The sequence below is a fragment of the Thamnophis elegans genome, chromosome 8 (genome assembly GCF_009769535.1).
Source record: "Thamnophis elegans isolate rThaEle1 chromosome 8, rThaEle1.pri, whole genome shotgun sequence".
Lineage (NCBI taxonomy): Eukaryota > Metazoa > Chordata > Lepidosauria > Squamata > Colubridae > Thamnophis > Thamnophis elegans.
The window spans coordinates 56,338,290-56,360,933 of NC_045548.1; the positions used below are offsets into that span (position 1 = coordinate 56,338,290).

Genomic DNA, 22,644 nt, shown 5'->3' on the forward strand with positions numbered 1-22,644 from the left:
GATATCTTCAACAGGAGTTGAGATGTACAGGAAAGCTACTGAGAAAATAGTTGAAAAGTCCATTCATAAAACTTTTATTCCACTTACATCAACTTAATACACATGTTCTTAACAGTTATGTTTAGATTGTTCATGAAAATTTTCAGGAGACATTAAACAAAGCTAGCCATCATCTCAAGATTTCCCTGTTAACTATTTTTACAGCACATGCATGTTAGGCAAAGTATCAAAAAAAATCACAAAAGCAAAACCCTAAAAAAGTTAAATACATGGGTTTGTTTTACTGCTGTGCTCGATATACAGTGTAATTATGGATATCAAGCATTTCATTTTTTACTGCATCTTTACTTGTACATTTGTTCTTAGGTTGCCTAAACCATTTAAATACAAATAAATTGTGTAGCAAAAATAATGAAAGCAACAGCAGATAACTTTACAAGTAATGGAATGTGAACCGTTTCTGCCCTTCTCTAGAGAAAGTTCATTTGGTTAGCAAGCCACTTTAAGGAACATCTTTCAGCTTTAATCGAAGATGTACTCTTGGATTGTAGATTCCACAGATTCACATGATTGACATGTAATATCCATGGGACATTAATTTTTCTTTGCTGTGCGTTCCAACATTGAAGTACCCACATTCACTACACCTATGTGGTTGCAACCATCATCCCTTTTTTTTTAACCACTGTGACAGACCAATATGCAAGCAGTTTTTCATTGCTCAACATAGGAAGTTGTTTAACATTGGCTTTTGTGGGAAGCCACAAAGTACCAAGAGTACTATGCCAAACATGTAAAACTTTTATAAAAATTCCACATCCCTATATTGGCCACCTTGGATGAAACAAAAGTTCCCCAAATGTTAACTGGCTCTATTCCCCTAATATTAAACATAAACCACATGGGAAATATAGAAATCCAAATAGAAGTAACATAAACCTGTCATAAATCGTAAACAAAAACTATTTGTGGGACAGCATGGATGACAAATGGTCTACTGTGTAAATTTTAGAATGAGGCAGACAAAAATTGGAAGGCTGGTTAATTCTCCCCTCCTTCTCCTGCTTCAGCTTCATCTCCTTGGGTATCTGATGTCCACAACTGTTTAAAAAAATGCAGACACGTGTTACTCTTTAATGTTTTAGTTGTATAAAGCGTTCAGCAGGATTATCTCCTAGAAAGCTATGCTTTAAGAAAAAAGACCCTTTCAAGAATTAAAACAGCTAAGTAAAATAAATCCATGCCACATTTTTTTTTACTAAATTAGACTTCCGTTTTTATTAACAATAGCTATTAGATAACTTAGCATTAAGATATTTATCCTTACTTGTATGAAGTATTTAAAATGTCCAAGTACTTACTGTCAAATTGTCTCTCAGTAACTGCATTATTAGTGTGCTGTCTTTGTATGACTCTTCACTTAACGTATCAAGTTCAGCAATGGCTTCATCAAAAGCCTATGGTTAAAAAAAAGTACATTTGTACATGCAAAACCTGTTAAAAATAGTAAATGCAATGTAATAGTTAGTTTATCAACTCACAGTCTTCGCAAGGGAACAAGCTTTCTCCGGTGAGTTCAGGATCTCATAATAGAACACAGAGAAATTTAAAGCCAGTCCTAATCTGATAGGATGTGTTGGTTGCATCTCTTTTTTGCTGATTTCAAAAGCTTCTTGGTATGCTTGTTGTGACTGCTCCACTATCCCTGAAAAAACAGAATAAACATCACATTAGCAATTTTATTTGGAGTTCAAAAGCACAAGTATAGATTAAATTTATCCATCACACACACACATACAAGATCGTTTAGTTTCAGAAAGTGATTATTTTTAAAATATATGCAATATTTACAGGGATATGCTGTTCCATGCAGCTTTTTATATTGTTACATTTATATAATCTAGATAAAATTAATATATTTATGTTTAATATACTTTAATTAAGTATATATTACTATATATTAATATATAGATTGAAATCTTAAAAAGGAGAACCTGAAAAATGTGGCATTCTCAAGTTTGTTACTTTTATAGATTCTTTATATGCCAGAAAAAGCTACCAGCTACCCAACTATCTGAAGATACTATCAAAAATAATACTATTTTAGACTAAAAAATACAAAGAACCTTCTCCACCAATTTCTTGTTTATACTATAGTAAGTGGGTTTTACCATCACAGCAATAGTATTTTTCAAGTGATACATTGCATTTAAATATAGAAACCTAAATTCCGTTGTTCTAGGAAATATGGTACTTTTAAAATGAAATTTAAAGTTAAAACAACATATAAAGAAAAAAACTCCAAGTTTTAAAAAGGGAATAAAACTGGTCAGCAAATAGATTTAATTATCTAATTTTACTTACTGGCCTGTTTATGCTTTGGCACTTTTGAAATCTAAAGATAGGCACCTGGATGGAATACATCACATCATATATAGACAGCGGGTTAGAAGAGCCTTTTTTAATTGTAATATTTTGGGATCAAACATTTTTTTATATTTTTATCCTGCCTCCCCCCCTCCCCCAATATATAACTCAAGCCGGTGAATATAGCCAATAATACTTCCTCCTCCTATTTTCCTGACAACACCACCACTGAAGAGCTGAGGAAGAGTGATAAAAGAAGTGCTCTAGTGCAGAAGAGGCAAATGCTATAGAGGATAATTATACTAATTTTTTTTAAAAAATGACCTTGTGGCACAACCAGTATGGAATGAATGATCTAGATCAGAACATCTATTTTTAAAACAATGACAGGCACAACTTACTTCAGCCTTCCTGAGCTTGATGCCCTTCAGACTGTTGGATTACAATTCCCAGCCAACAAAAAATACAACAATAAAGGCCTTGTTCTAAATAGGCAGCAAATGGTTAAGAACTGTATTTTAGGCTGCCAACTTCCGACAGTCAAACATATGTAGAGTGAAGCATACCTATTTGGAGTAACTGTCTTACTAATATCCAGAATAAATAGTTTGCTAATCATACCAAGGAGCAACTATATTTTTGTTTTATTATGGTTTCAAATTGCATCCAAGAAAAAATTGCTTTGCATTCTATAACCTGAGAGCAGGGTAGAGAAGGCTTTTCCCGAATAGACGATAAAGAGGCATCATGGACTTTAGGGCTTAGTCATGTTTATACAGAAATGAATAGCTGCTCATACAACCAGATCCTAAATATTTAAAATTGAAAAAAACAACCATTTGAATTTTATTTATGGCACCATATAATTCCACTACAATACTATACAGTACAGAACTGTTAACTAGCACATTTTGCACAAACTAAAATTTCATGACTCTCCAAATCTGTTGTAATTGATTGCCCAGCTTAACATTTGTGAACTCTCCATCTCCAGAAACAAAAGAAATTGGTAGGAAGAAATTCAAATGCTCTTAATTCTTTCCATGCTTCCCATGAAACATGAGGAAATCATGTATAAAACCACGAACCATGTTCACATTCTTTGTTACTCAGTACCTTGTGTGAGGGGTATGGTTCTACCTGTGCTATTACTCTGAATACTCCTCAATGAATTGAAAACATCAAACCAGGTAGTTCTCAATTTACAACAACAATTGGTACTGGAATTTTGGTCACCGAGCAAAGCAGTCACTAAGCAAGACACCACATGATTGCTTTGCTCCATACTGCAATCTCAATTCTCCCAGCTGTGGTTGTTAAGTGGAAGGCCGTGAAAAAAGCTGCGTGTTGGAGTGTCAGACCTGGAAGCCATCTTTACCTTTGGGACTTCAGGCCTGCCACATTTTCTACTCTGGGAAAATGAGAGGGTGATAGTTAAAATAACATTCATTCTCAGAAAGTCAAGGCCGTCTTGCCCTGCAGCTGCGATGAGGTGACTGGGAGGTATCCTGAGTTTTGGATGGTGCCCGATTGGATTCTGTTAGACATGTGTGTGCTGGGCAGGGACTTGAATTTTCACTTGGGTGGGGAAAACCTGGAAACTTTCAGATTCGGGTTTTCCCAGATGTTCCAATATAAAATCTCTGTTGTGGCCCCCAGGATCTGGTTGAGCTGCTGATGGACTCGAGCGAGGAACCTGATGAGTCTGTCCTGGACGATGTGGAGGACCCTGGGCAGGGTTCAGACTCAGAGCAGGGACCAGAGAGGCTGGTTGGCCACCAGGAGGCGCCTGAGGCATGGAGCAGTGGGGAGGATCAAAGGCAGTTTGTCCCTGATGCTAGATTGAGAAGGGCTGAGAAACGGAAGCAGCTCCGTAGGCAGACTCACAGAAGATGATTAAGCACAGGTGGTTGTTGATTGGCCCCTCCCAAGAGAGATTAGAAGTGAAGCGTTGGGAGGGGACATTTGCAGGAAACAACCGTTCAAATTAGTAGTTAAGAAAATCTATCTGTGTATTCTAGCCGTGTCTGTTCGTTTGGACTATCTGTATTGCCTTCTATCTGGGTTGCTGCAGAGCTACTCTATTGAACGTGAGTTGCCTGGGCCCTCAGCCAAAGGATCCGTTATCTCAGTAATTGAACAGTGGCAAACAGCCAAGCCTGTGTTCTGGTTTATTCACAGACCGGGGGGGTCAGAATACATCTCTAATAAAATGGAACTTTGAGGAAACTCAAACCTCAGAGTCTTCTTTTGTTGGGGAGGTGTTACTTGGAACTCTAAAATGGAGGGCAGGCAGCTCCCCTCTGTGCACTGGAGAAACAAGGTGGTTATTGTGAAGATCCCACGTCATTTCTCCTGCCCAGCATCCAACTTCCTCTCCCCTCCATGTGGAAGGGAATTCATGCACGGGGCAGGAAAGATCACAGAGATACGAGCTTCATTTCTGCAGCCTGATGAAGATTCCCCCCTCCCCCCATGCAGAGGGGAAATCCTTTGGCAAGCAATAGCATGCAACTTTTCTTGCCAGCTTCCTCATTGACTTTCTGGGGAAGCTGGCAGAAAAGATTACAAATGACAATTGCAGGATCGCAGGGCAATTGACAACCTGTTATAAATGTGAACAGGTTGCCAAGCACTCAGATTATGATCACTTGACCATAGGAAGGGGGGAAACCACGATGTTTCATGATAATCCAGGAGTGCCTCATGGATCATCAAGCACCTTTTCCAAGCCACCATAACTCTGAAAAAGTCATTGTGATCGGTCGTAAGTCAATTACTACCTGTATTGTTTCAATACATTCACCATCAGCACTTGGATCCTCCTAGATTTCACAACAGGAAAACCACTTTCCTGTCCATTATGCATGTGTGGAGTACAATATGGGTATACAGGTAGTCCTCGACTTACAACAGTTCATTTAGTGACTGTTCAAAGTTACAACAGCACTGAAAAAAGTGACTTATAACCATTTTTCATAATTGCAACACTTGAAGCATCCCCATGGTCATGTGATCAAAATTCAGATGGCTTGGCAACTGGTTCATACTTATGACCATTTCTGTGTCCCAAGGTCATTTGATCCTCCCTTTCAATCTTTTGACAAGCAAAGTCAATGGGGAAGCCAGATTCACTTAACAACCAGGTTACCTTCAAATGTTTTATTTGAAGACATTTTGCTTCTCATTCTAGAAGCAAAACGTCCTCAAAGAAAAACCAGAAAGGCCAGTTGCCTCTTGAAAAAGCACCTTTGGGACAACCATGACCTGGATGACTGAGAATCTCCATAGACAACCAGGTTACTAACTTACCAAGTGATTCACTTAACAACTATAGCAAGGTAGGTCATAAAATGTTGGATTCAATTGTGGTCGTAAGTCAAAGACTATTTGTAATTGGGCTGGGGCTTGTGATTACTGGTCCAGAACCATTAAAAGACCTTTACTCTCTATGTGCAAATCTCACATAGAGCCCTCAGTACTGGTTAGATGCCACTTTTACTTGGACTTGCCTTCTTCTGCATCTATAAGATCCTCCAGTCTCTGAAACCTATCTGGCACAAGATTGGCAGCAAGGTATCACAGTGGCAAACAACCTGTTACCTTGCCGTTTGTCATGTAGCTTCCAAAATCTCCAGTGATGCAATTCAAAACTGATAAAACTGATTATTTGGCCAAAATTTGTATTAAGGAGATTTATCTCCTTATACTGTTATCCACTCTACCAGTTTTTAGGACACAATTGAAAAGTGATACAGAAATACAGCATGGTCCAACAATCATTAGTTATTCTTGCTCAATAATCTGAAAAAGAAATTGTACTAAAACCTTTCTGAAAACTGTATTTCCATCCCTGGGGAACAGATTTTGGTCTCTCCTACCGTATGTTCTGAAGCAATTATCTCAGGAAGCTCTAATTGTCTATGCATTTATCAATAAAGACAACTCACTTGCATAATTATTTGGTTCACTTTTCTTACAAAAGTTTTTGTACATACATACTCTAGATTAGGAGTGTCAAACTCAGGGTCAGGCCTGGAAGGCATCTTTTACATTGGCCTTTCAAGCCTGCCACATTTTCTACTGTGGGAAAATGGGAGGGGGAGATTGTACGGAGTATGGGTTATATGTAGTCAAAATAAAATTCCTTTCTTATGAAGCCAAGGACAACTTTCCCTGCACTTCCCCTGCAGCTGGATGGGTGTGCTTGAGAAATATCTCCAGTTGGGAACAGGGTCTGATTGGGCCATGTGACGGACATGTGGGTGCTGGGCAGAGTCTTGAACTTTCAACTAGGTAGGGAAAACCTGGAAGCTTTCAGATTTGGGTGTTCCCAGATGTGAAAATATGGCATCTCTAATAAAAAGGAACTTTGAGGAAACTCAAGCCTCAGAGTCCTCTTTAGTTGGGGATGTTACTTGGAACTCTGACACTCAAGGCCCTGGGGCCAGATCCGGCCCTCGGGATGCTTAGATCTGGCCTGTGGGGAAACAGGAAAGGACTGGCCCGTGGTGCCTCTCCCAGTGAAAACAGAGCTTGGGAGAGCCTCACGCTTGAAAGCTGCTCAGGATTTGTAACTTTGTGCTGGCTACCCCACTGACTTTGCTTGTTGGAAGCTGGTAGGAAGTCATAGTCACATGAGGTCCTTGCTTAACAGCGGCAATGGGATTGCCGGTATTCTGTTGCTAAGTAATGCAGGCACATGATGTCGTGCTTTATGACTGCATTGCTTAAGCCTTGGAAATTCTGTTTCCAATTACTGTATCTAAGCAAGGATTATGACCATTCATTTAACAATGGCTTTGGAAAAAGTCACTTATGACCTGTATTTGCTTTGGTTTATCAGTTTTCTGATAGAAATTGGCCATCCATTAAATATCCTGAATCAATGTTTAAGGTTATGAGGCGTCACATACACAGATACACATGAATACGATATTAGTAGATATATTATAGTAATACAGCAATTGAACAAAGTACATTTAAATTTAGGTAATTATTTCTTGTGACAAGAGAAGAATCAGATCTGCCTATAATTTCTATCTTTCTTTTTGAGATAGAGAGATACACATAGTTACATACAGATTTTCCATCATGTCTAATTGGCAGCACATGAAGTCAGTAATAGTTTGCAGTGGCAAGAACAGGAAATAAAAGTTTTCATTGCCCAATATGAACAGAAGATGAAAGCAGAGGCTGTACTTCATAGATTTGTGCCCTGTCTCCCCCAAAGGTCCAGATTTATTTTCTTTCTAAACAATTTTATTCACTCAGCTAGGACTTGCACTCCCATCCTTATGTCTACAAAATATAAGGGAACAGGAATGCTATGAATCACCAATAATTTGCCTAGTATATGATATAGATAATCATATTTCCAAATTCCACCTTAAGCTAGAAATGTCTTCTTAGCCTTTTGTTCAAAAAGATGAACAAAAAGATAAATCTTTGGGGAGGCTTTGCTTATGCATTTTGTATTAATTAGCAATATGTAAAATGGAGAAATTTATTTCCCGAATGTTCCATTTTCTCCTTCAGAATAGGTTGATCCAAGCATATGGGGGTGATTCATAACATTTGTAGATGCATATTTTGCAATAGGAAGTAATTTATAGTATTTTGGACAATCTGACCCTGCAAGATAAAATTTAAATGCATGAACCATACCAGAATGCTTGGATCGTCCTGTTCTACAGAAGAAATGGAACAGGGGGGGGGGAGGGAATAATGTTCCAGAAACAAATAGCATAGTGTTACTTAGGACTGTGCAACATTTTGTATTTGAAGGCAAAAAGGGTTAGCGTCCACTGCTTAAACCAAAGATATCTTCTCTTGTAGGATAGCCATGTCATCCTGGAGAAATATTTTGTTTCAGGAATATCATGTAGCTAGTAAAAGTATGCCACCAAACATTCTGAAACCTTTAAATGCAAATCATTGTATGTGATAATTAATTATCAGGATGAAGGTACCTTGTACCTGTACTTGATTTCAGCAAAAAGAATATCCTCAGTGGCTAAGTAAGACTATCAGAAACACCTTTGAGTAGACCTTTGAAAAAGTATCGATTCTCCAGATCTGATTGTCTGACATATCACTTTCTTTCTCTTTCTAGAAATACTACTGAAGAGGTGGCTGTTCTATTTTCAAACCCAACCCCCACCCCATAAAATTTCTCAGTACTAATGGACTTTAATTTCAACTATTATTTGCAAAACAAATCTTTTTTTTCAACATTTTCTTCTACATTTATACCTTTAACTCTCATTTAGAAGAAGAAATGGTCTTGGCAGTATATTTCTTCCAAATACCTTCCAACGCCTACCAGTTCATCCCAACTTCAAACAAATATAAGGTCTGAAAATTTTGCCTTCTCAAGTAATTGAAGAGAAAAGCAGGAAATAATTTTGTGTCTCTGTTTTAATCTCAACCTTTTCTCTGTTCACCAGCTCTATTTGCCACTGGCTTCCATCACAATGCCTCTGAACTGACTCAGTTTTCTCTGGCTTCCATCTGTCATCCCTCCCCTTCCCGTTCTGATCAGTTAGTTTTCATTCTTCTCTTATCTTGCTACCCCACCATTTCAAAAGTTCTGGATTAGAAACCAGCCACATTTTCTCACTGACAAAATTGTCCGATCACATTTGATAGATCTCAAGTTCTTAGTGAACACATCTCAAGCCACAAGAAAGAAATAACCCAGATCTGTAGCCTTTCCAGCTTAAACTACATGCCCAACATCTGAATTTCAGATATAATCAGCAGCTTCCATAATTTTAATAAGGTATTTGATAACCTTAAAAAAATTAAATGGTATCTATTTTCATCCAGGTACCAAAAGTCCTTCTATTATATCACCTTATGAAACGTACCTGATCATCTACCTTAAAAACACATATTGGAAAACAATATATATCTTTTGTATATGTATAAAGAATACAGTTAGACAACAGTGAGAGAGGACTATGAAGATGTTGCCTAAATATATCACCTTGCAACAATTAATTGTATGCATTCATATTATCAATAAGAACACGTTTAAATCTGTATCCTTGAGCAACTGGTATTTTCACTTACATATGCTGGGAATTGTATTCCAATATGTTTCCAAGAACCAGTTTGGGGCATATTACCATAAAACAACATTCCATTGCTGCAAAATTCAGGTATATGTTGCCATTGCTGAAAACATTTAAAATGTTTCCTTTACTGTCTTATAACAACAGCCTCACCAACAGTTATTATTCTACTAAATATGAATCTACGAAAATACAATTCTAAAAATGTGCACACTGTACCTTTCTTGTCATCACCAGCAGCAACCTCAGCCAAGTAACGGTAGTAGTCCCCTTTCATTTTCAAATAGAAAACTTTGCTTTCTGCTTGGGAAGCATTAGGAATCAAAAACTTTTCCAACAGAGACTGCAATTAAGAAAAAAAAATAGTCAGAAGGGTTTACATACAGGGAACTTGTATATTATCAACTATTAAAATTGGCTAAACTCTTATAAGAGTTTTTTTTATTAGTGCTAAAGAAAAGTAAACTATTGTATTATATACTGTACTAATGTTAGAAATAAATTTAAAATGTCTATCTTTTAAAAACTAGCTCATCTGAATATGCATACTGATATTTAGCATATGTGACCCCAAATAAAATAGAATCAAACTCATTTGGCTCCATTTGCTTTTGAAAGTTACAGAAAGTAAATAGTTATAGAACATTCAATAGCTCAATGTGTGTAGCATGTCACTGTTAATATAAAGTGAATGACTGACTTTTATACAAAGCATTTAAGTACATAGCATTTAAGTGTTGCTAGTCTTTTAGTACATAAAGTTATTGTCAATTTCAATTACTTACTATTCTCCATATTTAGATGGATTTTCATAACTTTTAAAACACCCCAATAACCTAATTAGTAATCTTACTTTAGAAACTTTATATGCAATCATTCATTCAGAGATTTCAGGATAGCTTATAATACTAATATTGTATAATAAAAACAACTTAGAAAAAATGCACAAAGTTGTATGCACACATGCATGCATGTTTGGATACCTCATTCTGTGTTTCCTACCTTGAGTAACTTATGAAATGATAACGGTGAGATTTTTAAAAAAATCAAATAAATAAGCAAATAAACAAACAACCCACTTGCTGATTCCATTAGTAGCAATATAGCAATAGCAGTTAGACTTATATATCACTTCATAGGGCTTTCAGCCCACTCTAAGCGGTTTACAGAGTCAGCATATCGCCCCCACAGTCTGGCTCTTCATTTCACCCACCTCATCTGAAAAGGAACCTGCTCAGCTTTTATAATAATGGTTTCAAACTAAGGCTGATGTTCAATTCAACTAGAGAAGCAGATCTCTGGTTGCTAAACCTACAATTTGGTCTGCCTATATGACCAAATCATTGAACCAGATGAGATTCTAACAGAAAAATAGCTCCCACGTGACCACTGCAAGGTTACATATCAATAAATTAAAATAAAAAAATTCAATAATAATGAATATATTGATGAAAAAATCTCCCAACTTAACAGTTATTACAATTCTATGTCATAATACTAATACTACTACAACTACAACTAATAATAATAGACCAACTATTTATTTATTTATGCCTTATTTTTACAATTTTAATTTAATTTATAAAATTTATATGCCGCCCAATCCCGAAGGACTCCGGGCGGCTTACAACGAAGAGAAAAAAAAAAGGTTTAACGGTTAAATCAAGATTGTGCACATATCCAACACAATTTCCTATTTTCCCCAAAACAACAACTGAGTGAGGTGGGATGGGCTGAAAGAGTGAGTGACTGGCCAGGTCACCCAGTTGGCTTTCATGGTTAAAGCGAGACTTAAACTCACAGTCTCTCATGTTGTAGCTTGATGCATTAACTACTAGACCAAACTGGATCAAATCAACATATATCAAAACTATATAGGTTTTGTCTTAAACAAATAAACAAGCTACTCTGTATTCCTCCAGATGTTTAGCATTAAAACAGAAGAAATTTTACACTAATCCTGGTCAGCAATAAAGTAATGAATTAAAATTTTTCAATACCAATGACAGAATAACATCATACTATACTTCCAAAAAGTCTATCACTGAACTATAGATTGCAAAAATTATGTATAACTAAATATAATTTTAATTGATATACTGGATGTCCACTGAAACTGGGACGTTACTCTTAGTAGCTGTTGCAAAAAGTTCCAAATCATTTGGAGTGTATACTTGCAAAAATATTGCAACAGGAGCCTCAGTAAAGGTTCTACCCAAATTGTGCTAGCAAAATAGAAAAATGATACAATGACTAACAGATAGGAAGAGATCAATCTGCATTCCAATACAAAAAAGAGACTTAATAGTATGTGAACTATTGCACAATGTACTTAATATTACATGCTAGCCAAATAATGCTTAGGATCATCCACTACAGATTAGAGCCCAGAGTGGAAAAAGAGATGCCAGATGTTCAAACTGGCTTTAGAAAAAGGCCAAGAAACACATTATTTGCTGATGCACACTGGATAATTGAGAAAGGCAAATACAATCAAACTGCAGAACGTGCTGAGAAGAATGGGAACCCCAGAATATCCTATTGTTCTCTTCTGAAACCTAGCCAGAACATGGAGAAATAGGATGATTCCAGGTTGCCAAAAGAGTAAAGCAAAGCTCATAGTCTCCCTTATTTATTTTACCTATCTGCTGAATATATATTAAGGGAAGGTAGATTGAAAGAAGTTGAATGTGTTTTTAAATTGGAGGAAGAAACATCAATAGCCTATACAGATGATACTATTCTTGATAGCTGAAAATGCAAAGAATCGCAAACTTTAGTAAGAAAAGTCAAGCAGTACAGTTACAACATGGAGCTAAAATTAAATACAAAGATCAAGTGTCAGAATTGGCAATAAAGATACTGAAGTGGTAGATAGCTTCTGCCTTTCAGGATCAACCATAAACACTAAAACAAAACAACCAAACAACTAAGAAATAAACCAGAGTAGCACTTCATAGAGCAACTATGAAGGTCTTGGAAAAAATATTCAACTGCCTTGATGGATCTATACTTGGAAACAGCAGGTGGGTGTAAGCAAAGGTATACTTTGTGACATTTTGTGGAAGCAGGAACTGGACTTTGAATAAAGAGATTAGGAAGAATATTGATGTTTATGAGCTTTGGTATTGGAAAAGACTTCTGAAAATACTGTGAACAGCCAAGAAAATAAGCAAATGGATCATTGAACAAATCACCTCAGAGTTCTCACTCAAGCCACAAATGACTAGGCTCAAATTTTCCTACTTTGGACGAAGTATGTGAAAACCTAACTCTCTGGAAACGACTCTAACACTGGGAAAGGAGAAATGAAAGAAAAGTTGACTAGGAACGAGGTAGATATACTTAGCTACTCTTGAAAGACCTGGTTAGGAACAGATTGGTATGGAGTAAACAGATTCAACAATAATCTGATGGCACCTGATCAATAGTTACTTTCAAAAGTGTAACAAAAAATGAATGCCACATGAGTTCATTTTGGCACCTTCTTTCAAAAAAATAAGTGAAGGGGGGAGGGAAGCAAATAGACCATTATACAGTAATTAAAAGTTCTGGAGGCTGCAAATTTAAAGATAAATGACCAGAAATTTCATAGAAAGAATAAGACTGGTAAAGAATAGCTGTTGCTTTCTATTCATCTTCTGTATAAAAATGAAGACACTGGCAGAGAAATTTCCATTCCACAATCATCTTGAAGCCTCAATAGGCTAGCAATCTAATAACTTTAATATTTAAGAAAATAATGTTATTTAAGAATTTAAACTGACTAGCATTTCTTAGAGGAGAGAATAATTTGAAGCCAATCTCACATTTTTAATAAAGACTGAATATAACAGAATTTATTAATTCTATTAATAAGTTTAAGCTTTATAACATATTATCTGACCCCAGCAGAAAACAAAGTGTTATCAGTTTTAAAAAAGCAAGAACGTGTAAAAGAAGTGTTATTAGAATCTGGTCTATGTGTCTGAAAGAAAAGGAGCAGCTAGCATGGATACTGACAGAGCTAAACTGGAAGAAAGGGGATAAGTTCAGCTTTCTTCTGAACACCAAGATCTGTTGTCTCTATCTGTAAAAGCAACTCTATGCACTTTCCAACTACAGAATCAAAACTCTTGAAATTGTAATGAACAATGATCAACTCAAACATAAATATATCAGCACTAATTATTAGTGAACAGCACTTCTTGCAGTTTGTTGCCACTGTAAAAAAAAATGCCTCTATTGCCCAACATTCTCTATCTAATCATAAGAAATTACACTCTAGGAAAAATATGTCTGGCAGCAAAATTATCAAGTAACATGTGACTGATATGAGAAAAAGGTGATGGCATTGCAGCTGTGTGCTCATCTAACTCTTCCACTGCCCATACTCTTCCCTTTACCACTTATTTTTCACCAAGCCTCTTTCCCTCCTGCCCATTTTTATGGGAAAACATGTACTTGGAACCTAGCTATGGCAAAAATCCAAGTGATAAATAACATTTTATCCATAATCTCTCTTCCATGTGCATATTTGAAATCTCTTTTGCCACCAAATGTTCATTTGTTCACTATGGCACCTTTACATAAATTTGGATGAGATGCTTATAGTACTAAGAGAGCTTTGATTGAAAGCCACTTTCTTACAAATAATATGAAATATAGGGAAAGGATGTCATTCATTATTGCAGGTAAGCCATGAAATTTGTGACTGTAGTTCAAGAATCTTGTACCATTCTCTTTGATGCTGGCAATATTAACATGTTTCTAAATTTTATACTTTTTAATTCCAACGTTATTTTTAATATATTATACTATATTTTCATACAGTAAAGAAATGTCTTCCCTATTACTATATACTTATTAATATGCTCTTCTTTCAATAATTCTATGTTTCAATACCTTTCCCAAAAGTTGGCACACAGCATATTAGTTTACAAATCAACTATATATGGTCACTATAGCTACATAAATAAATCATGAAGTGGCACATCATTAGCTAATACATTGCTTGTTCTGCCCAACCCATGTCTAAACCCCTAGCATACTGAAAATCCTTGAACAATTAAGAATATATTCTCAATGATAGAATAGCACTTATTACTTTTAGCACTTTACAGTACATAGCGTTATGGCTACTATAAGCTTGTCCACTTATTTACTAAATCCCAAAATGCAACAACTATGGCTGAAATGCTTGCTGTCACCACACATTTTTCTTTCTTGAAATCACACTATTTTCTCAAAAACCAATCTGAACCTCAGAAGGCAGAATATGTAGGCAGAGGTGCATAACACTTCAAAATCGTATGTAGTAAGTAGAAATAATTTTCTATAGTTACAATATTGATATAGTTTCTTATTTATATAAATCAAAAACAAAAAACAGAATAACATAAATTAGATAATTTAGTTTTAAAATACAATTATATCAAATAATTTATTAAATGTCTGATTATATATATTTATATTATACAATATGATATAGTTTGACTTTAGATTTTATTCAGAACTGAATTCCTAGTCCTACCACTACAAAACTGACCTATTATATAATTATATTGCAGGTTTGGATTCTCTCCCTCCCCCCTCAGGCAAGTAAATTGTAGATGACAAAGAACTTTGTTCCAATAAATTAACCTTCTATTAAGATTCTTTGCTGGCCTATTATGATGAAGGAAGAAACCAATTTTTGGGTATTCAGTTTCTCATATGCAGATGCTGATAATGAGCATTAAAATCAACTGGGATTTCAGTAATTATACTACTGATGAATTTCACTATTAATGTTCTACTTCCTTTTTGATGAAATATTTCACTTGTCCCAAAGAAATGTGCCTAACTAAGAGCAATGCAGTTATAAGTAAGATGAACAGTCCCCTCTATATTGCTCTTTCTAAATACATCAAGGCAACTGTAAACTTTATATTACTTAAATGAATTCTTCAGTTTTATTCCATTGGAATATTCTGGAGGACTTATACCTAATCAATTAGCATTACTGATTTTTGACGAAAAATTAGAGATGAAAGAGTACATTAACTTTAGCGAACACCTTGGAAATCTTAAGGGTTCTGAAATATGTCCATTCTGACAAATTCATTTTTTTTTAAAGTGTGACACCTTGCAACTTCCTAAGCTTTAGCATTATTGATTTCCAGCTCAATGAAACTGGAATGAGGGACAAATCTCCATATGCACTTGCAGGCTACTGAGGTTTCTAGAATTTTGAAAATGTTTTCTTCACAGAACCAGTTTTTGAAGTCAAAGTGTATCCCCAATCCTGCTAATAATATACTTTTAAGGCTGTGTTTAACCTTTGGGAAGAAATTCATTCCAGTGTAAGGATGCAGTTTTTTCTGATGGTAAAGTTAGCCTTACAGTATATCTCAACTGCCACCCTGACTTGCTGAATTTATTACTGATTAAGAGTATTATTTTCTTGGTCATAACAATGCTTCTCCATTGATAACTACATGAAAAACACATGTATAAATTAGCAACTACTATACAGTGATTCCACTGGAGTATTTCTTCCACCTTTCATTTATTTGCACTTACTAAAAATGAAATTACCACTACATGTAATAATAAAACATCCTTTTTGTTTATCATTTAATAATTTTTCATCTGGAATTCACTTCAAACAAATCATGATTCAATATTATATGATTGCTGTAAAATAGACTTGTCCATCTTTGTGACATTATAAATAATATGCAGAAATTATAGTTCAATAATATAATGGATTGAAAAACTTAGTTGATTAGTGACAATTACTTCAGTTGATTCTGGCAACTTCACTAGTTTATTTGCAAAATTGTAGAATTTTTGCTCTCTGTATAAAGAAAAGGAAGTTACCAATGGTAGTGTGAACATAGATCTTTTTGTTTATCTTTTTGTCTAGAATATTATCTGATATAATTTAATTAGATGAGCTAAAATATCATTTTGAAATCTAGATCTAAATGCTTGGAAAAAATGTAAATGAAGCCATTCAATGAAATTGTCTAATAATTCCAGGTTTAAAAACAAGATACCTCAAATTTCAACATACACACATGCACACGCACAGAGTAACTCTCAACGATTCTGGAAGGTTTACAAGATATAAAATGAATTTTTTATTCATCTGCTAAAATATTAAAAATGCTTTTATTTAAACATTTCCAAAATCCACAATCATTAACTATTAGCATTGACCACAAATAGACAAAATTATAGTTGTTTTTATAATTTTCAGATGTCTTTCATCAAGAAAAATTAAAAACTCCATGTTGTAAGAAAGAAAGGGGGGGAGAGGAAAAGAAAATATAAAAGATTGACAATATTCAACCAAAAAATTGAGTGATCAGTTTTAGGATAAGTCTTATTTTCTATTTAACAGGTTTTAGAAAAGTAAGTTTTATCAGAAATCTTTCTGTACTATATTTATCACTGATTGTGCTGTCAGGGTGATGGAAATTGAAGTCAAAGCAGCTAGAAGGCTTCAGACTAATCCCTGGTTTCTAGCCATTCCCAAAACCAAATATGCCAAATGGAATTAAATATATTCAATCGTCAAAACCCTTCACAGTATTGTTTAGCATTTTATAAAAGTATGACCAGAAATCCACAAAATTTGCTCTGAAACCACAAATCAATTACATCACTACCAAAGGGGCAAATCATTCAGTCTTAATTATTCTTCTCTGTGGCAAGAAATAAATATTACAGCTATGTTGGAACTGTATGGAACTACTGATTGGGAGCTAATGCACTTAGTTATACTTTTGCCTAAACTTAGCCAAAGGCAAAATTTGTGGTCACCAGGATCTTAACCTTCCTTTCTGCACAGACCTATATATTTCACTTGAAGCAAAGGCTTCCAGATAGGCAAAATAATAGTAAGACAAAGTCAGAAAAAGACAAATTGAGTTACAAATAATTGAGTAATTGAGCAAGATTTAAACATGTTGGAGAGCCAAGGTGGCGCAGTGGTTAAATGCAGCACTGCAGGCTACTGCTAGATCAGCAGGTCAGCGGTTCAAATCTCACCGGCTCAGGGTTGACTCAGCCTTCCATCCTTCCGAGGTGGGTAAAATGAGGACCCAGATTGTTGGGGGCAATATGCTGACTCGCTGTAAACTGCTTAGAGAGGCCTGAAAGGCCTATGAAGCGGTATATAAGTCTACTGCTATTGCTATTGCTAAGATTCAATGTCAGTATTGTTTTCAGGTGTCTATGAATAGTTTGTGCTACATCCCTGACAGGTACTATACAGTATTTTCTAACACTAAAAAAAAAAACAACCAAATCGCTTTCTTGTTATAACTTTATAATCCCTTAATTTGAGGCAACGTTGGGGCGAATGGATGGAGTATTTTCCAACACTATTATATTAAATTTCAGCAATAAATCTCATGCTGTTTAGGGCTGGAATAGAGATGCTAACTCTTCATAAGGAGGAGAATAACCTCTATTCCTGAGACCATGAAGTGGTGGCTGGGGCTCTTCATCACAACATTAGCAAGCATCAAGTATGGATTGCTAAACTCCATAATTCCATGCCAGTTGTAATTGTGGGAACTGACATAAGTGTAGCACCACAGCCTGTGAGATAAAAGGAGAATCTAGAATTGTGTTCAATTCATGCATTAATGATTTTAATCTCCCTGGTTTGCATGAGTTAGTCTCCATGTCATTCTCTCAGAGTGATCTCATTGAAAAGAATCTCCATATAAAATAAGAGATAAACCATAAAATATTTTCCCCTATCTATTTCACATTTTCATATGTGATTCTAAAAAAATTATAGTTTACAACCTTGGACACAAAGAGGGCAAAACATAGTACAAAGAAGGAAATTCTTTAAATTCAACTACAGCTCACATGCCAGAATAAAGTCAGATGGGAAAGGAAAGGTCTGAATTTGTCATCATATATTCCCTGTGTGCTGTAACGGGCTAAGATGCTATTTCATTTAAGTTCTATCTCTCATGTGATTATTACTCTTATTTCCTCTAGGCTTTTATATGGAGAAAAACCAAGGTAAATGAATGACCTTCAAATTAATATGCTTAAAATATGGCTTTTGGACATACTTAAACAATATATTAAGATGTATATTAATTATGATAATATGATTGATTAAAGGAAAGTTGTTACTGAAATATATCCAATGTTAAATATTTTACTTTTTTCATGTTAACACAAAATAAATTGCTGGTTTATCAAAAAATAAGACTTTAAAAAAAGCACATTTGGTATTGCTAGTTTTTTTAATTCATACAATCATGTTTAAGATCCAATGGTGCAGTTTTGGAAAACTTGCTTGGATCTCACAATCTAAAGTAGACTGTTGTTGCTTTCTCTTTCCCCTGTTTAAAAGTGCTCTATAGGGGTGAGTCATTGCTAGCATTACATCATCTTATTTAGGGAGGGGCCTGATTTCTGTAGTGAAAATTACAACTTCTCATACAAAGCATATATCCTCTAGGTTACACAGGTAATAGATAAGATAGTTTATAAAAGTAAATTGAAATATTTTATTTTCCCAAAGTACTAACTGATCAAACATTTTTCATTTATCTTTAGTGAAATGTAAATTATTTGAACACTGACACTGTCAGCAAGACTTAACATGTTACTGCAATATCTAAATAACATGATAAATTTCCAGGTATAAGATTTAGGAAAAAGGAAAATTATTTTACTCTCTGATTTTCTACAGATTTATATACACTACAACAGATTTATAAGAAATTTTTAAAAAACCACATTTAAACATGTTGGAGTTTGCCTAAACAAGACTTTACCCACTCTTAAATGTTAAGAAAAAAATTAAAATGAATTCTTACCAACACATCATTACAGATGTCTCTTAGTTCAGTCTCAATTTTCTCTCTGTATTCGCGAGCCATTTGCTGCTTTTTCTCGGCACCTTCTGTCTTTTGTTCAATACTTGAGACAACTCTCCAAGATGACCTTCTTGCTCCTACAACATTTTTGTAAGCGACAGAGAGAAGATTCCTCTCCTCATTGGATAATTCTGCTCCTTGCTCAGTCACAGACTTCATGCAGGCTGCCATATCATCATATCTCTCAGCCTGCTCGGCCAGTTTGGCCTTCTGCACCAGCTCGTTTTTATCCATGCTGATCTCTCTACAGAATGAAAAATATCAAAATATTATCCAATATCTACCAAACAAAAGCATTTGGCATTGTCTCTTAGCAAGGGCATGGACCGATTGTTTAGGCTCCAATCTTGAAAAACACATGTAACTGAATTTGATTAATCCAAGAAGACTATAAGATTGCAAACTGAATTCCTATAATTTTGTCAAAACAGGAAGAAAATGTATTTTACTCAGTAAGTATATAGGAATAATTTGGATCTCTGAAATTTTATAAGATCTCCAAAAAAGGAATGCAAAGCATTCCCTTGAAAGCCTCAACCTTCTATCCCTAGATGATCCTGACTCTTTATTTCAAGCAGCTTTGCTATTTTGAGACATCCATTTTAAAAGTTTGCAATGTTAGGAATTTCATTGGACAAAGTCAATTCTTTTTCAAATGAAACTCAAGTTGCAGACAGTATCAGCTGCTTTACATTCTTACCATTCTTGATTATTTATCATTAAATTTAAAAAGCACTAAATGTAACTACTATATAGTTAAATCAAACAGATTCCAAACTATATGTTAAGATTATAATAGGAAGCTATTACATTGGACAAAACTTGGGTCTATTTAAATATCCTAGAATGAAGAAGGAGTGCTATAATCTTTGACCTACACTAACAGTGCTGCTCTGGTTCGAAAAACTTGTGATTGTAATCTATCACAATCTTGGTATTTCAAAGAAACACAATGTCTGTAATTTTCTGATCGACAATAAAATTTAATGCCAGAGAATTCTAAAACGGGAAAATAATATTTAAAATTCAAGTGGCTCGGTGCCTCACGGCTGGATGGTCCTTCTGCTTTTTAAGTGAAAGGGAACTAGTTATGTGTGTGAGGTGGGGAGCTGGGGAGAGAAAAAACGGAGCAATTCCCTGTATAACAGACTGTATAAAATGGTGCTGATTGTGTGGCCACGGGTAGGTTGATACATTGGCACAGCTCGGAAGGAGACCGAACGGCGAAACTAAAGCGCACACAAAACCTCCGAATCCGACCGAGATGTGGGCGAGGAGGAAGAGGACAAGATAAGCCAGGCCAGACTTCGGTCGCTCGCTCCTCCCTGCGCCGCAACCGCCCGCCCGCCCGGCTCTCAAGACGTGAAGCGCCTTGTCTGGGCTCTTTGTCATGGCGGATTCGTGTCAGAGCCCAGCCCACTTCTGTGCACGTTAATTCCCCCTCACCTCCGCCCCGCGCCGGGAGGGAGATGCAGCATCTCCGCCCCTGCAAACCGAAGAAAAGGGGAAGCCCAGGCGGCGCCTAACAGCGGGAGGACGAGGAGACACGCCCGCCCACCTGCCTTCCTGCCCCGCTCCTTCCCTGCCCTGCGGCGCCATCCCGCCCCGAGGGGGCCTCTGGTACCGCCGCGATGAGCCGCTACCAGCCCACCACCGTCCTCTGGCGTTCCTTCTCCCCCGCCCGGAGAAGAGGAGGAGGCGGCGGCGGAGGCTGCTCCTTTCACGGCGGCCCCGCGGATCTTTTTATGCGGCGGCGAGCCGCGGATCGCACCGGTTGGATGCGCCTCTTCCCCGCGGGAGGCCACACCCTAGAAGCCACCCTGCAGTCACTCCGGGCCGGGAAGGAGAAGCCCACCCTCCCCCCGCCTCCCGAGGGAAGAGATGCGGGGAGGAATAGAGAAGCCACCCGACTCCCCAACATGGCGCCCTCAGAGGGCACTCCTCGTTTTACGCCTTCCGCCGCCCTCACGGAGAGGTTGCTCTCCCCCCTCCTCCCCCTGGCACCGGGTGGGGAAAAAAGGGGGAGCCGGACTGGGCGAAGGGAAGCGAGGTGGGGGGGGGCGCAGCTCCTTCCCAACGTCGACCCCCAGCCCGCCCGCCCGCCCGCTCCAACGCGATAATCACCCCAGCGCTCCGGATGCGTGGAGAAAGGGGCACCGCCCCACGGCTTCACCTGCCACCGCCTAGCTCCGGGCAGAGGGCTCCCTCCCAAAGCCGCGCTACTTCCTCCAGCTCCCCACAAGGGGAGGCGCGGGAGGCTGCCCAGGCAGGTGGGGCCGGCCGCACCTGTGCGAGGGCTGAAGGAGAGGAGGCTCCCGCCGCCGCCAGAGAATGAATGGCTCTTTCCCCAGCAAGGCCCCTCGGACGAGTCAGCCCGGCGGAGGGCCGGGAGCCGCCGCCCTTCTGCCCCAGGAAGAATGGGGCCGGCGAGCCACCGCCTTGCCCTCGTCTTCCCCTTTCCTCCCTTGCGGTCTCCTGTGCCCACTCAGCGGCTCCCGCTGCTGCTGCCCCACCTACGGTTTCCGCAGCAAGAAAGGAGGGAGATCGCCAGGCAAAGACGGCCAAAGAGCGTCCCGTGTAGGCCGTTACCTGCGAGGTTGAGGGGTACCGGAGTCTCTAGGCGGGTGGACCGGCGCCGACTGTGCCTATATCGGAGCTCGCTCCGCTGCAGCCTCGCTCTCGCTCTCTCAGCGCCACACACAAGGTCTCCGCCAATCACCGCGTCGCAACGCACGGGCAACACAGAGCCATGACGTCAAACGGCACCATGGCAACCGCGCGCGGGCACGCGCCTGCGCCTACACTTTCCATCTCTCTCTCTCTCCCTCTCTCTCTCTTTCCTCCGACCCACCCCGCGGTTTTCTCTCCCTTCGCTTCTTCGTCCCCTGCCAATGCCATGACTGCTCTAATCTAACCGCCGTCGGCGCGCGCTCCTTCGCGCGGCGTATCGGCCACGCCTTAACCCTGCTTGTTACGCCGTCCCGACCATTGGGGGGGGGGGGGAGACGCGCGTACGCGCGCTCTAGATTCCACCTCCCTCCCTTCCTCCCTCAGTCTACCGCAGAGCGTGTTCGCACGCGCATGCGAGAGGGCCGCGCCTCTTCCCGGCGCAGCCGGCAGGTCAGCTCCTGAGCGGGTTGGAGAAGGGCAGCGGGGCTCCTTCTCTTGTCTTTTTTCCCCCGGGCCCGTAATTTCTATGTTACCGGCTTTGTCCATTCCTTATATGTTGACAGTGGAGGCAAAGTGGGGGCCTCGCGCCGGGAGGCGGCAGAAACGCCCGACGCCTCCTTTTCCCCTCAGACGCGCGCGTGGCCACC

At 38.2% G+C, this 22,644-nt stretch overlaps 1 protein-coding gene across 3 annotated transcripts; it reads right to left on the minus strand.

The window, feature by feature from the left end:
- Positions 1-50: 50 nt before the first annotated feature.
- YWHAZ (tyrosine 3-monooxygenase/tryptophan 5-monooxygenase activation protein zeta) lies at positions 51-22,644 on the minus strand. 3 transcript variants are annotated; one of them, XM_032222632.1, is made up of 6 exons: positions 22,531-22,644; positions 19,268-19,571; positions 9,666-9,789; positions 1,542-1,705; positions 1,362-1,457; positions 51-1,101 (listed from the first exon to the last, which is right to left on the minus strand). In XM_032222632.1, the coding sequence occupies exons 2-6, from the start codon at positions 19,559-19,561 to the stop codon at positions 1,042-1,044; spliced, it is 738 nt and encodes a 245-aa protein (XP_032078523.1). In that variant the 5' UTR covers positions 19,562-19,571; positions 22,531-22,644; the 3' UTR covers positions 51-1,041. The 3 variants fall into 3 exon arrangements, with proteins under 3 accessions (XP_032078523.1, XP_032078521.1, XP_032078522.1); XM_032222630.1 differs by lacking the exon at positions 22,531-22,644 and adding an exon at positions 21,917-22,089; XM_032222631.1 differs by lacking the exon at positions 22,531-22,644 and adding an exon at positions 21,452-21,559.

Coding starts and splice junctions, on each gene's coding strand:
- YWHAZ (XM_032222632.1), bottom strand. CDS start 19,561: ATGGATAAAAACGAGCTGGTGCAGAAGGCCAAACTGGCCGAGCAGGCT. Junction 9,790..19,267: donor ACATCTGTAATGATGTGTTG/GTAAGAATTCAT, acceptor TCTTAATTGCAG/TCTCTGTTGGAAAAGTTTTT. Junction 1,458..1,541: donor CTTGTTCCCTTGCGAAGACT/GTGAGTTGATAA, acceptor TTTTAACCATAG/GCTTTTGATGAAGCCATTGC.